Source organism: Serinus canaria, chromosome 1A (assembly GCF_022539315.1).
Source record: "Serinus canaria isolate serCan28SL12 chromosome 1A, serCan2020, whole genome shotgun sequence".
Taxonomy (NCBI): Eukaryota; Metazoa; Chordata; class Aves; order Passeriformes; family Fringillidae; genus Serinus; species Serinus canaria.
Window position 1 is genome coordinate 43,661,507 of NC_066314.1, and position 16,221 is coordinate 43,677,727.

The 16,221-nt window shown below is 38.8% G+C and overlaps 1 protein-coding gene across 3 annotated transcripts in view; it reads right to left on the bottom strand.

Moving 5' to 3' along the window:
• FGD6 (FYVE, RhoGEF and PH domain containing 6) overlaps positions 1–16,221 on the bottom strand; it is a 72,341-nt gene that overhangs the window by 15,848 nt on the left and 40,272 nt on the right. Inside the window, exons 7-14 of one of the 3 annotated variants that reach the window (XM_018910097.3) lie at positions 15,688–15,844; positions 14,958–15,045; positions 9,403–9,453; positions 6,318–6,376; positions 6,042–6,113; positions 5,477–5,545; positions 3,849–3,932; positions 2,636–2,715 (exon numbers count right to left, since the gene is read on the bottom strand). In XM_018910097.3, coding sequence (XP_018765642.3) covers positions 2,636–2,715; positions 3,849–3,932; positions 5,477–5,545; positions 6,042–6,113; positions 6,318–6,376; positions 9,403–9,453; positions 14,958–15,045; positions 15,688–15,844 — 660 coding nt within the window. The other 2 variants (XM_018910098.3, XM_050984419.1) reach the window with 2 other exon arrangements.

Here is a 16,221-nt window from a genome sequence, read left to right on the forward strand (position 1 = left end):
TCAGAATGGAAGACCAAAGGTGGTGCCACTGGCAACAGAATTGATGCAATGGTGTGCTGCAGCAAGACTGGCAGTTTCTGCTGCTGCCACTCCAGTCCTCCCCCACAGCTTCCCCTACTGCAGGTCCACTACTTGTTGCATCCTTACAAAAGTGATTTTGCTTATTAAAATTGCAGGAGTTTCTTGGCCTTTTAAAACATTATTATTTTTTATTTATTTAAGATTTAACATCACAGTAGAAAGCCTCAAATGGATTACAGAAAACCCCAGCAATGGCTACCACTGGCAAATGCATGTGCTGGGGGCACACATCCAGCTGCTCACTGCAGCTAAACAGCTCAGTGGCCCCAGGAGGGCACTGGGGAAGCATGTCCCTCTTGTTTCCAGGACAAAAGCCTTAGAGCACCTCTCCCAGCTGAGCCTGTCTTGCCTGACCATCCTTAGGTAGGACAGGAAGAGATGCAGCTCTATCTGCCTGCCGGGGTAGCTCTTCATCACCCTTATTCAGGGCCCAGACCACATCAGGCTGCCATGACTGCTGTTGCCAGGACCAAAGCTTTACTTCTCTACAGTGCTGTATCATGCAGATGCACTAACTTGTTTTTCTGATGAAGAGATTTCTAGTACAATACTGCATTATACTATGAAAAACAATTCACATTCCTAAAGATATTCCAGGAAACTGAAGACTCAACCCAGACTAGATAAAGTGCAATACTAATGCAGTCAGTAAAACTAAACTTGAAGTGACAGACTCTTGTCTAGGCATTAATCTATATTTCTGTTATTAACTGGTCTCTTTTTATTACTAGCAAATTTTCACCAGCCTAATTTTTTACTTCCTTGTCTCTGCTCCCAGGATCATTTTAGAATCTCTTCTTTGGTGTACACTCCACATAATGCTTATTATTTGAAAAAAACCCCATGGAAGTGAAATTTGTCTCCAGTGTCTTTAATTTGAACAGTTTTGAAATTAAGGTGTTTTTTGTTACCATATAGGACCTGACAAGCTGTTAGAATCAGGCATCATGCAAAGGAAGATGTAGTCTGGGATGACAAGATGTGAATTCTCTTCACATTTAGAATATTAATCAATAGGAACAACATAGCTGATTGGGAAAAATATATGCAAGCACCTGCTGCTGGTAGTGTTTTTCAATTGCTTTCCACCTATACCACAACAGGCCAGTTCTGGTGACAGACAGAAAACAATCTGAAAACTGTCATTTACATCTGGAGCCTCCAGCACCTCCTTCATGCCATGCCAATGCAACCTCTCTCTGTCCCTGCTGTCTAACTTAGGGCTCCTGCACAAGGATGGCTCCCAGCAAGTATAAAAATAATAGAGCTGAATGCTCCCAAAGATGCAACATCAACAACACTAAAACAAAAAAAACCCGAACTGTAGCAGCCTCAGTTGGCAATATGAGGTTAATTCCAGCAATTTCAAGGTTAAAACAAAAGCATGCCACAAACTCTGCCAGATTTGATGAGCATGTTATCTATAGGAGTCTTCCCCATGGACCAGCACATCTTTCCCAAGAGTTGCTTTTAAATCTACCACTTAATCAGTTCATCAAAAAGACTAGTCTATCCTGTTTTGTGGAAAATAGGTAGCTTGTATGTTAAGATGATAACATTTTCAGAAGTTCCAATTATTCTTTTACATTTTTTCAGAACAACTGAATTAAAAGTGAAACACTGTTTCAAGTTAAGCAGAGCTAAATCCTCATTGCCTGCTGTCATCCCCTGAATGCCTTCATGTGTCTGTGTGATGTCGAGTCACCAAGGCACCGAAGCAGCACAGAGCTGTTCATATTACACTGGAGCAGAACCCTACCCTAAACTGTGAAAGGCATTGTTTTCCTTCCCCCAATGTGCAGAAGACCTCTAAGAAATGTTTAACTTTGTTGAAGAAATACAGGATTACCCATTTCAAGTGTGTTGTTATAAATGACTACTGCTCTGACAATTGAGCTACTTCCTTTGGCTTCTTTGACAATGCTAACCTTGGTCTACCCCTCAGCTACAGATACTGCTATCTTTGTGCATTCTCCTGTCAGTATTTACAAGGTCACACAAAAAGCAGCAGTCTGCTCTTGCTCAGCTTTGCTAAACAAAAGAGAAAACATGTCTTTCTTCATTGGTATCAGCACTGTCACAAATGTCAGAACACATAAAACTTCAACTCAAGCACCATAAAAACAACAATGCACAAAAACAGGCCTTTGCTAAAGGCATCTCAGTGAAGGTGACCAGAGCTGGCTCAGTGACCATATATCCTTTTGCTGTTACTTAGAGAATCTGGTAACATAGAGCATGTCAGTAATTTTAGAACAAAAAAAATACTGAAAAGCAAAGCCTAAAATGAAGGAAATTGAAACTCTCTCAAGGAAAGGCAGTGCAAGGATAGTATTTCAATTTACTCAGAAGTTTCTGAAGGTGTAGCTAAGGTGAAAAAGAGCAACCAAACAATGGTTTTATTCACTTTGATTTACTGATTCCCTGTATTCTGTAATCACTCTAGCCAAGCGTAACTTTTCATGACAATAAGTGAAAAAGAAGCTCTAAAAAGCTTGTGTGGCCTGTTTGAAAACACACAGTTTTAAAATCACTGTTTATTGGAGAGATTTACCTTGCTGAAAGAATGAAGGATCTCTCTACGCTTTCAATGTTCAGTTCATTCTGATATGCTTCCTGTGTTGGCTTCTTAACCTTCAGCCGAGAGAGAAAACTTCACATTCAGACTGAAATGGTACTTTTGTCATTGCTTTAATTTTAATTCCTGGAAAATCTCTTACATCTTTATTGCAGAAGGGGAACACTGGAGAGAAAATACTCAGAAATAGGAAATCATATACCAGTCCAGAAAGCCCAGCTACACTAAGATTACATGCAGCCCATCCTTTTATTTCACTGGCCCTCATACAAACACTGGAGATGTACAGGGGAATGAAGCTTGAGAGCTGTCAGACACCTTCCACACAGGCCCAGTCATGTTGCCTTGAACACCTCCTGCAACTGGACAAAAAAAGGTACTGCTGCTGCTGCAGGATGAAATGTAGCCCACTGGTATACACCAGAGTGGGCAAGGGCTGCACTACCCTGTTGATCCTTCTGAGCTACCAAGTTTCAAACTTAAGGGGGATTAAAAATCAAGAGTGGATCTGAGCCAACGCAAGACATCGGCTGGCAAAAGAGATTTTGTAGCTCTGCTTGCAAAACTTTGGACCCAAGTGCCAGATCTGCACTGCAACTTGACTTGATGATTGTTTCTGACAGGACTGGAGACAATGATTCCCAAGGCAATGATTTGTTGTTCCCATTAAGTGTAATGTCAGTGACTGAATACAGCATGCATGTCCCTTATCATTGCCCAGGAGGCTCAAGGCTTAACTTTGATGCTTTCCACAAGGGCTCAGGAAGAAAAGTTGTATCTTCCCTCACAGTTAGCAGATCTATAAACCAGTGAAAATTGATCCACCAGGATCTTATCAGACAAAGATGCCTGATCTCTGTCAGCAATAAAAAGCAGTTAAAAGGCAAAAGTGAGGCAGTCTCCACAAAATACAATACAAAAAAATTAGTAGGCAGACTATTCCAGAGTAGGACAACACTGGGTGAAATGCAGCCAAGATGATCCTGTAGCAACAGAATATTTAGGGAAACCTAGATAGCAATTCCACAGGCCACATTATGCAAAAAATGTCAAGCCTGTAGGATTGTTCTGGAACAATGTAAGCATATTTAATATCTCTTGCCAAAAGTAAACACAGTTGTGTTTTCAAAATTTGAAGGTCTGAGTTTAGGTAGATTTGGAGAAAGGCTCACTTTAACAAGTGACTCACCTTCATTCCAGCCAACGACAGCATGTTGTTGAGTTTATACATCCCTGACTGAACTGGAGTAGTATACAACAGGGCATCATTGAACTGTAATACAGAATACTTTAATGACTAAAGTTGGTTAAAAGACAGATAATTTCAGAGGGATTTTACTGGAAGTACAGAACTTCTACAGCACTGAGATAACTGTCGAGAAGAGTATCTCCTACTTCCTAATATTCCACTTAGAATCCAAGAAACATTTTCATGTATGAATTTAGATAACAATAGGTATCTATTTATATCCTCCTTGTGTAAATATACATTTGGCACATGAGTCAGCAGTGCATGGATGTCAAAGAACAGGCTCTCAAAAGGACAAAAATGTTTCTGGTGTACACAGGTATATAGTATAGCAAACTACTTTAAAAGGATATTAGAATTAACCATTCCAACAAATCCAGAAACTAGGAGATAGCAGAATGGATTAGCAATTTGTAAGGACAAACTTAACTGTACCTTGTGAATTTTACCAGTTTTAAGTGCATCTACTGTTTATTTCCTGTTCTACCAGACTTGGATTCAATGAGTGCACTTACTGAACAGTAACTAAGATTTTTTTATTTTCTGTGCTGTTCAACACATGGATCCAAACTTCATTTACTCCACATAAACAAATACCAAAATCTGAAGTGTCTCTTAAGTTTTTGCTATGTGACTCTTTGCAAAATAGCCAAATGTTTAAAATGATTACTAAATCTTCACAACAAGATAAATGGAAAAATCACTGCGTCTAATGGTATGAATGCTGGCCTGTACCATTTATAAAAGCCCAAACCAAACAAAGCCCTTGCCCCATAAAACAAAACAGAGAAAATCCAAGATAGAGACACTGAAATTAGCAATATCTAGTTTGTGAAGCTTGAGATAGCACCACATTTTTGAGAGTATTTCGGTAACTAGTATAATACACACTCCAGGGAAGTATTTCTTCACACGCCTAGGGAAGTATTTCTTCATATCAGGGTAACTACAAGACAGGATTCAGCCAGGACTGTGGATCACTAATGCCATAAATTACAGGATAACAGCTGCTTTACTGTCTAAATAGAAGAGATAAACAAAAGGTTCAAGTGGAAACAGAAACTTCAGAGACGCACAGAAGTTTCAAAACAAAGCAGAGACAGGAAAAGAACCCAGTACTTAACTTCCACCCAGTGCTCTGCTCAGGATGCACGTGGGCTCCTGCAAGGGAAGGAGAGAGGAGGAGGGAGACGGGAGGAAGGAAAGGAGGGAGGGAAGGGTGCAGAAGCAGTGACAAGAGTTGAAGGTTCTAAGATCTGGTACAGCTCAGAGGGAGGGAGTTACTGTGCTACCTTCCACAGTACCCCAGATAATGTCTTCTCATTAAAGCTCTCAGATTTTAAATGAGCATTGTTCAAAATAGTATGCTTTAGTGAGAAATGATTTTCCATTAATATTAGTGCATATGCCACAGATAATATCTCTACATTAAAAGTGACTGAATAGAACAGCAACAATTAGTAATTTTTTCTTCTACCTGCAGTAATTAGTTATGTTTGCAGTGTAATGTTTTAACCACTAAAAATTACACTAGGATAAGGCACATAGCAACATACATAGCATCTTACCAGAAAAAACATTCTTGGCTGCATGACCTTTCGTGATAGCTTCATCAGTGTTCCCTCTTTCAAAAAGACCTAGTATATTAAAACAATTAATGCAAAACTTAGCTTTTAAGGGCACAAGTCATGCAAATGAGCTGACTTTTTTATAACTATTATCATGGTTATTAATATTATTACTACACCATAAGTGCTGCACAAGTTTTGGGATTCAGGGTTTGCTTTCTGAGAAAAGCTGTTTATCCTCATGTTTCTCTAAAAGTGAGTGTGGATGACTGCAATAGTTTTCTATGCTGCACGTGAAACCATGAGAAATAGAGGGTTAAGCTTGAGGACAAAAACCTGCCTGCAAGATCTGGCAAGGAATCATAATCTAGAAATTCTAAGTTTCTGTCAGATAAACATCTAAAAAAACCCCACACATAAGGATCAGCAGTATTCATTTGACTGTTAGATTCTAATAATGAAGCAATGGACCAATTTTCTTCTTTGTATATTCCAGGATCAGTCTTTGCTTGAATATCATCTTCACTTTCACTGCAATCTGCTGAATGCCATGTGGGGCACTTACCCTTCCTGGCTGTACGATCTCATGGTGTCCATTTAAACTGTATTGGATCTGCATGAGCTTCTGAAAGTTATCCTAGGAGGGAAAAAAGCACAAGGTAAGTAGGTAAGTACTTGCCTACTTGCCCTTGCATTCAGGATTTTTTTTTTTAAGGAACAAAAAAAAAAAAAAAAAAAAAAAAAAGAAGAAAAAAAGAAAAAAAGAGAGAGAGAAAGAGAGAGAGATAGATAGAAAGAGAAAAAGCTTTAATCAATCAGCTTCATACGGCAAAATACTTACTCCCTGCTTCATAATGTCATTGGCATGGTTTGCAACTTCTATAACAACAGCTAAAGCATCTGAAAGATGAAGGAATGATGTTTTGGTTATACAGACCAGTTAGCATTGGTATCATGTAAAGCACAGACACCATACTGCATTTCCACATCATTCCAAGATTTAAGGATCTTATTGTACAGACACTGCATTCAGGAGCACTTCCCAAAAATCCCAGAGTCTTTGCATCATGGTTTAATAAGTATGCTCTAGCAAATCATTGCTTCAACCAACAGCGTCAATTATTTCCTAGAACTACTCAAAATAGTCCATAGGCAAAGCTAAATTCCAGTTTCTCACACCAACAAATTACTTACTATACTTACAGCAGAAAAGTCAACAACATTTTAACAGATACTCTATAGGGACTAAGTTTTTGCCATTTTACCCAAATGCCATCACTGCCATTCATGGAAGACTACCTAGAAAAATTATATAAATCTTTGGCATTTCTGCCTTTAGTTTTTCTGCCCCTCAAAATAATGGTAAAGTTCAAATTTCTAAATTTTGAACTTGCAATACCAAAAGAAAAATAAATCTCTGGAAAAAAGTTACCAAATATGAGCAATTTTATTAAGTACTGATATTTAATAACCAGCAACTCAACTGCAAAATATCTAAAGGGGTAAGTGCAAAAAGCAGTTATATAAAACAATTATGTGAACACAGTGAGTGTTCAGTCCAAGTCCAAGGATCCATCACATACAAGGATCTTATCCAAAAACCTGCAACTTACTTAAGTTAGAAAAATGACACTAACAGAAAGCTAGAACAACTGTTGTGTTGAAATGTAGTCTCTAAAGCATCTAGCACCTTGTGAGTAACTGAACTACAGTCAAGCACTTCAAAGAAAGGAATAAATTTGGTTAGAAGTCCACAGAGAAGCCTACCAAACCAGGTAAAACCAAGGCCTTGGGGTTTTTTTTCCTAGCTAATCATTAGAGTATTAGTACTGCAGAATGCATATACTTCCCTTATTGTTGACTCATATTTGGAAAGGAAGTATGTGAAAAGATGGTGCTTTCTGAACTGAAAGGGTCAGAAGCTCATGAAGGCATATAAGAAACTAAACAGACATGAACAAAAAGCTCCTCCTAAGCCAACTGAAGGAGAATTTTTGTAAAAGATTGTCACAAACCAAGGTGATGCAAGCATAGAGTCAAACAGCTAAGACTCATAGCACATATCAAGCATTTGATCACAATTTAAGTTGAGATATAGATGTCATGGAACCAAGGAAGGCTGCTGAAATGTAACTGGTGGTCTCTTTCTAGGTAATTCTGGAGCTGCTTCAGACAAAACCCTCCCCAGCTCCCACCCATATAAAGAAGATGAAGGGAAATGTAGTTAAATTCACAAAGACAGGAGTGAGCACCTGATTATCTCTGTTATACTTTCTTTCATCTCTCAGTTACTATTTATATTAAAACTTTCAAATTTTATATATTGATTTCAAGAAAGATTGAAGAATTTTAGAGAAAATTATAAGATTTGCTGGCTAGTGAAGGGAAAGTTCCAGGATCCCAGGACTATTTATACAGCCAAGACTAAATGAATCTAAACAAAAACATAAAATAATCTATAGAGTCTAAGTGCATAAACAAAGTGCTTTTTGGCAGGGAAGAGCATTCCACTTATACCACTTAGCTGAAGTAATGTATTCAAATTAAGGTCAGCAAGAAGAATTGTGCTATTTGTGTTTTTTTCCAAGAGTATTAATCACAACCAAACCTAGTCTCCCTCTCCACTCCTACCCTTCCCTCCCAGGCTCTGCATTGGAATTAAACAACTAAGCAAAGCTAGAAGTAAGATAAGCTTAATTATTACAAGAAAGATCTCGGTGACTAAAGATTAGATTTTCTTTTCTTACCCAAATTCTAAGATGGACTACCAAATATGTCAAATGTCAAATTAACACTCAGGCATAGTTATAACTTAGCTGCAGCTTCTATCTTTGATATAAGAAGGGAGAGAAAAACACTATGAAAGATATAACTACAAAAATGAGAGAATCTTGAGAAACCACAAAAGAAGTGAACTATATATTTAGGTTGTTCTCTTTTCAAGTGGTCAGCTGTTTAACAAGCAGTGCAAGTATTATTTTGTTCACAGCTATAAGAAGTGCAAGATGAACTTCTCTATCTCTTGAAGAGCCATAATTTAAAATATTTTGGCTTGTATCTTCAACATACTCAAACATGTCTAAATGGCTTAAGAAATATATTTACTCATATATTTCATGGTATTGTACCAGCAGACAAAGCAAACTTGGCTCAGTGCACTGAAGGTGTTCATTTATTGCAGTTCAATCAACTGCATCTGTACAACTCTTCTAAAGGTAATGGACTTGCACAAATGTGACAGGATCTCATGCAAATGAAATGGAAACATGGACTGGGAGCATTTTTTGTACTGCTGAGGCATACTCTGAAGAAGGAAACAGCCTGAATGTACAATGCTTTGATATGCTTGTGTTAAACCACCTTAATCCTGCACTACCATGAAATGCATGGTCCCGTTCTCTTCGTCACCAACACCTTCTCATTTCCTCTGATCTCCTTTCTCCCCACATGCAGGCAAAAACCTTTGTGAGTAACGTGTGTTTGTGCAGCTTCTGACAACTCAAACTGGAGAACTCCTCAGGTTAAACATTACCCATGGCAGCTCCTTGATCTTGCTCACTTCTGCCACATGGATGCTTTCCCTGGCACAAAGAAGAGGAGGAGGCCAGAAAGGCTCATAGCCAGACAGAGCATGCTGCCTATTAAAGGTCTACAGATGCAAGGGACTGTCTCTTTCAATGGCAGAACCTAAAATATCTGTTTAAACTGCCTGTGGAACTTCACTCTTACCTCTTGGTTTCAATTCAAGCATGAGCTGATATGACTGCCAGCTCCAAAATTTTTGAAACAAAAGCTTGCAATCTCTTAGTATCTCTGGTGAGAAACTTAGAACTAAATATAAAACATTTTTATTACTGACAGTATTTTGCATTTAAAATCTTGAAACATTGGTACATATGCTGTTATTTCTTTGAAGAGACATTTACCTTGAGTATCCCTATAGTCTGCAGATTCTTCTAAAAGATTCTTTAAATAATCTGTATAAAGAAAAAAGAATATAGATATAGTTTTGTTAAATAAATAAACAACACCAGAAAGTAGTAAGCCCCATCTCTTTCCTGGAAATCTGCTGTTCAGATCTACTACCTAATTGACAAAGATCTACTACTTTATCTTTTAAACCTGTCAAGGTAATTACAAAGTGAGAAGCAGCATTTCCATAACGAAAGTATATCAGCAAAGAGGTTACTAAAACAGTGGTCTTCTCCACTGAAAAGCAATGTACTGTATACATTATTCCAGAAAAAACAAGCAAGTGAAAAATTATTACACACTCACAATCATTTACATTTCAGCTGATGTAAAAAACTTTTAAAGATTATAGATATTTGTCTGAACACCAAAACTAGTCTACAGGAGCTAATAAAAAAGTATTCCACTACAGAAGATCTGATGAAGATTAATATTTAATTTAAAACAACATACTTCCCTCAATGTTCAAATAGGCATTTTCAGTTTTCAATAACACTTGTAGTTCAACCACGAGATGGCACCCTTGATCCATTAAAGTCTTGGTAGTTTTAAAATCCATTTTACATCGCTAAAATTAACTCCAAATGTATGACTATACATGAAGACATCCCCCTCGAGTTTCCATTCCCTGGCTGAGTGTCTAGTTCATCAAAAAGTGCAATACTCTGTCAAAGATTAATATATATCCTCAGTAAAATGTCAATCATGTACTCTGCAAGCTTTGAACTTCTTAAAATGAAAAGAAACCAAACCAGAAACATTCTAAGAGATATATACATGAGATTGATAAAAGCGACAAATACTGATTTATAATCACCTTTTAAATGAAGTATTAATATTCTGGCAGAGCTAATGAAAACTAATTACATGTAATGTAGTAAGCATTCAATTTTAGCTTCTCAGTTGTACAAGCTTCATGTAGGAGGGAAATAATTCAACTCCCATATGTCTGCCCTACCCAAATTCATTCTTTTATTCAAAAAGGATCAGGAGCCAATTGTTCCTGCCTTCATAAGATGTCTTGCTTCATGCATGCCCCTCAGAGACCATTCAGTGTATTGTAATCTTTTCCTTATGCACAAAATTAAAAGGGAATTATAAAACATGTTTCTGCAGTAGAATTGCTATGAAAAGTGAGAGAACTTGTCACAGTTAATGAAAGCTTTGAAAAAAACAGAACTACAGGAAGAGAAACATTTGGCACTGACATTTTATTGTTTGGCAGAGACCTAAGGGAGGATCCAAGGGAGAAGCATGAAGAGCAGGTTGGGGTGCAGGAAGAGGAACCAGCTGGGAGGCAGGGAGGGAGCTCTGGGAAGCACGATTGGCTGGGCCATGGGAACACTCACAGCTTTCTGCTCTCCTCAGAGTTCTGCTTGATCATTAGCAGGATTTGGTTAGCATGTGATCTTTTAAGACAAGTCTGACCTGGACCAAAACTTTGTCTGCTGTACTCCATCAATATTGCATCCTTCAATATTGCATCCTTCATGTCCCTCAAAATCTTGTGCTGTAGTAGCTACCATCCATTCCAATGGAGTATTTAGGTGGCCACATATTCCATTTTAAAAAAAGTTAATCTTGCTTCACCTTGGGTTGTTCTGGTAAGAGGCTTGTATGGGGGGGGGGGGAGGGGAAATAAAAGGAGGTATTTTGAAAGGAAGTGGGAAGAGTTCACACCAGGTGTAATTTGGTTTAACCTGGAGGAACCTGTCACAGATACAACACACCAGTTGCCCTCTCCTGCCCTGCCTGTGGATCGGTGGCCTCTCAAGTTGGAGCTGTGCCATGCTGCTGAGGCAGAGCACTCTTTGGACTCCACCATTAAGCCAAGAAATTAAAGCTTTACAATTGCAACTTGATGTTCATTGGAGCAGCACAAAAGACTCCAATGGGAATATCCCAGTAGAAAAAATGAGTCCCTACAGCTCATACAGAAATAAGGCTCCCAAACCACACACTCACCTCTACAGACTGGGAACAAGAGGTAAGTGGGTATAATTTCCTCATCTGCAAATGTACAGCTGGCACTCTAAGACATTGTCCCTGGTACATGAAGACATCCAATTTAACATCTAAAGTAATTGCAGTGGAAACATAAAACCAGAGACCCAAGATGGGAACTAATTATTTCTTGGCATATTTATGCTTTATAACATGTTTCCCAAAACACCACCACTCAAACCCATTTTTGGATGGGTATTTGCTAGCATTTTAAATTATACAATCAGTGAATAGAAGAGGTAAAATCAAGATTTTAACATAACCGCATTAATTTAAAATTATGTATTTAAAACTGAAGGCAGCCTTTGTCTTACAAAACTGCAGCAGACAATAAAATGGTAAAATCCTGAAAGTGATAATTAGGTAATTTTCATCTTAGTATGGTAAGTGGTCCTCAGTTCACAGCTAAAACTCAGCTTCAGAGAAGCATCAGAACAGATATTTTTAGTCTCTTCTGTGAATACACACTGGAAATTCTGTGCTTACATCAGCCTTCTGGAGGTACTGGCATAAACTACACAGACAAGCTGATTTCACAGACATGAGAAATGTTGCAGTAAAATTTTTGCAAAAGTATTCCTAGATGAAATAAATACAGAAGTCAGATTATTAAGGTGAAATGGCATTTAATGTCTTTGGGAAAAAAAAAAAAAAAAAGTCCCCTCTGAAATGAGCTTTCATTGTTCAGACTAGAAAAACCTTAATCATACCTTCAGAAATTCTTAATTCTGCTGGATATCCTAGGCACAGCAAAAATAAACATAAAAGCACACTACAACTGTTTTTGTGATGAAAATTTCTGCATGCCTACTTCTACCTGACAGCAGCCCCCAATTCTCTCTTCCCACTTGCTGGGGGAAGTGGCTATCACTTCTTCTGCCTAAAATTATCTTCTGCGTCATTAACTACTTTTTGTCTTGGGTTGTCTAATGTAATTCATTTTAACTCAAAGCAATTGCTCCACCACATGTAACTGGCCTTGAGTCTGACAGTCTATTTCCAACCTGCAAAGCCCCAGAGTGCAAAAAGGCTAATTTTTCATCCCACTCAGCCTCCCCTCACTATAACCCAGTCAAGGATAATAAAAGACACTCTCTGCCAACCTTATGCTGTGAAAGAGGAGAGAGGCTTATCCTATGACAATCAAGAGCCTGTTCATATTGCACAGTCTCAAGTAATCTACTCAAATTAGAAGGTTTTGGGAGAAGTGAATCACCTACTTCATTTCTCTCAGAAATCAGAGGCCTGTGATTGGCCTCCCCCTTAAGCTATCTAATATTTGCTGTACACCACTTGGGGCCACTATGTGAAGAAGTGGAAGTCCACTTACTGAACTAGAGAAGCTGTATAATTAAACAGAACAGTGCTAAGCTGTTCATCTCCTTGGCTGATTTATGAGTCCACCTGCTCCTGCTTTTGTTAGCACAAAAGTAACTCCACTTCAAAGCACTGCAACAATCTTGTGATGTGACCGAGTAGCAGCAGGTTACCAGTACAAAGCTGTCCCACTGACACAGAACATCTAAATAGGAAGAAATCCCTGCTGACTCAGGCCTGACAGCTTCATTTCCTGGATTATTTTCATTCTGCTGCTCTTGCCCTCTTCCCCACAGATCCCCCCGCCCCACCTCCAGCCTAGGCAGCTGCTCCATGGCTACATCTCACCCACTGCAACAAAAGCTACAAATGTTTTGCATGTCCTCCAGATGTTCATACAGCACAAGCTTATAGAGGCATTGCTCAATATTACACAGAGCTGTTAGAAGGCAACTAAGCAGATGGATCATCCACAGAGACATGGAAGAATCAGAACTCAAGGGCAACATACATGCACGAAAGACTGAACAGGCTGAAAATGAAACAGATCCAAACATCCCTCTCCAGCTCCAGCATAATTAAATTCTTGGCCTGATCTCTTTTATTGTTCCCAGAGAACAAGAGAAAATTACGTTTCTAAATTTGCCACCAGGATGGCAATCCCATTCCTTTCAGCAGCACTTGCAGGTGTATTTACAGCTGGACAGTAAGGTCTGCAGACTGGGGACCCCTACAATAACCCCCATCAGCACAGGATGAGGCTTTTTTCAGGTCTAAAACATTCTGTCCCAGCCACAATGACAGCTCATCATCACGAGGAATCCCCCTTCAACATCTGAGCTTTGTTTCAGTGCCATCCATCACTCTGCTGTGTATATTGACAATGGCATTTGCTCCATCCTGATCCTCTATTCAACTAAACTCCACTTCAAATAAAACCTTTCAACTTACTCAAGGCTCCACTGATTTTGAAGTGTATAACAACCTATACCTCACCCTAAGTGAGTATCCTTTTAAAATAAAGCAAGTCCCCAAATGCCATTTTATGGGTTGATTTCATCAATTAAGTATCATTAAGGTTTTCCTCTACAGAGTATTCCATTCAATAAGAGTTCTCCCCCTTTTTTCAACACCTTGAGTTTAATGAGATTATTAAAATGAAAAAGTCAATGTTAATAACTTGGAAACTGCTCTATAACACTTAAGTCTGAATCTGCCACAGCATCACTAGCCTAAGTACATGCTGGGGAAATGCCAATGAGCTGCTACAGAGCCAAAAAAAAAAGGTCACGGAGCATTTTATTTTGCAGTTACTACATAAACAGAGGTTATTTTTAAATTGCTCATCAAGAAGCAATGGCTCTCAAAAACAATGCCTTAAGTATTTCCAAATCCTTACAGGAGCCATCCCCCTCTTACAACAAACAGATCTCAAAATACTTCACAAAGGAGGCCTCTGTCACTGCCCTCCCTTTACAGACAAAAATCCCCACTGCATCATGGAGATGACTTGCTCAAGGCCACCCAAACACGCCAGTGCCCGAGTAGGGTACAGAGCCCAGATTTCCTAGCCACAAATCAGCTCCTCAGCTGGCTCTGGTAGCAAGTCTTAAGCACTTACTGGTGTGCACTAAAAACATGTGTTTTGCCTTTAAAAAGAGAATGGATTTTACAGACAAAATACCTGGGTGGGGAAGAAATGGAGAAGCTACTTACAAAAGTTCACAGTTGCATAGATATCTTTCTTCTCCTTGCTCCAATTTTCCATACAGCCTTTTTCATTTGTTAAACCCCCATCACCCCAAAAAACCAAAAAAGCAAAACCCAAAGCAGAAGAGGAGTATTACAACCTTTTGAGGAAATTACAGGCTTCTACTAACACAGATTCAAGTGAAAACCATCACAGGTTTCAAGTTTTCTATTGTTGAATCTACCATCAGAACACACCACAGTGCTGTAAGCATTCAGACTTTGCTTGTGGATTTACCGCAATCAACATTAGCAAGAAAAGCCTCTAAACCAACGCCATGTTTTAAAAAGAGCTACACATACTGTGACATGTTTTAAAAAAGCCTCACATATCTGAAGTTAGATAAACACACTTTACAGATGGATACAATTGTCTGGAAACAGGTGTCCTGGGGCATGTGAAGACTGGCTTCTGAAGCCTGCAAAAACTTGACTGTACCTGTCAACAGAAGCCTGTACTGGGGAATCCTCTGAACTGGCTTGAGGAGATAGTGCTTGAGGGCCAGACTAGCACAGCGGGGGCTCATCTGAAAGAAACACCCAAAATAAATAACAATTCCACAGCAGTCAAAGGTTCCAGCAAAAGAAAACATGCCTCCAAACAACTACTGATTATACTGGATAAGCTTTTTATCTTTGAAAAGTGATACTGCCACAGTGTTAAGCACCACACTACAGAGCAAGCATTTCCATGTGGAAGCCAGCATGCAGAATTACCCACGCATGAAAGACACTAGTAAGCACTCATATTCTGTAGATTCAAAACAGGTGCTTTGACCTAGGAGGAAGAGAGGTGAAGCTTCCCAGAAATAAAGGAAGGAGGATAGCAAGGGCAACATGTTCCTTTGTGATTGCTGTCAGTGTTCATTAGGCAAAAAGGCAGAGAAGACAGGAGTGCTCACTGCAGTAGTTTTAATTAATCCACACCTCTAAAGACAACACAGAATTAAAATGCTAATAATCTTGAATTTGCATTCAAAAAAATCAGAATCTGCAACACTGCAGAATTCAAAAGGTCTTTTGTCTTCTTCTTGTCTTAAGCCAGGACTGCAGAAAAAAACCCCATCACCAAAACACAAACAAATTAAGGACAGTTTCTAAAGCCCAGTGAAGGATCACAACTGCTAAAAAGACAAAAGCAGGTTATACCTTAAAAAAGAATACAATACCTCGAAGTCTTTGACTACCGATGCAAATCCTGCGTTCTTCTTACACTGTTCATCTAATAATGCAACATTTTTATCAAATTCTTTGATGTAAGTTGAATACATCTTTAGATAGGGACCCTTTTTAACAAATATATCAGCAATTCTTTGATGCTCAAGCCTAGAAACAACAACAACAAAAAAAGATGCAATTAGAGCTAAAAATAGCATACATCTTAACCCTACAGCAAAACATCTCTGTTTTTCAGAGTAAGATGTGCTAGTTTATGCCCTGAACAAAAAGCCTACAGCAGATAGGTACCCATCTCAGTTGCTATTCTGAAACACCTTACTAGGCACACATCAACACACTAGAGTGAGATGACTTCATATACAGTCTTTTAACCACTTCATATACAGTCTTTTAAAAGGGTCTTGAACTGTTTGAACACTTTAGTTCAAGGTGAGAAAAGTCCTTACCCATTGCAGTGCCTTTGTCAGTGGGTTTTGTACAGCTCCACCCACCAGGGGTAACTGAGAACGGTCTTCAAGGGGATT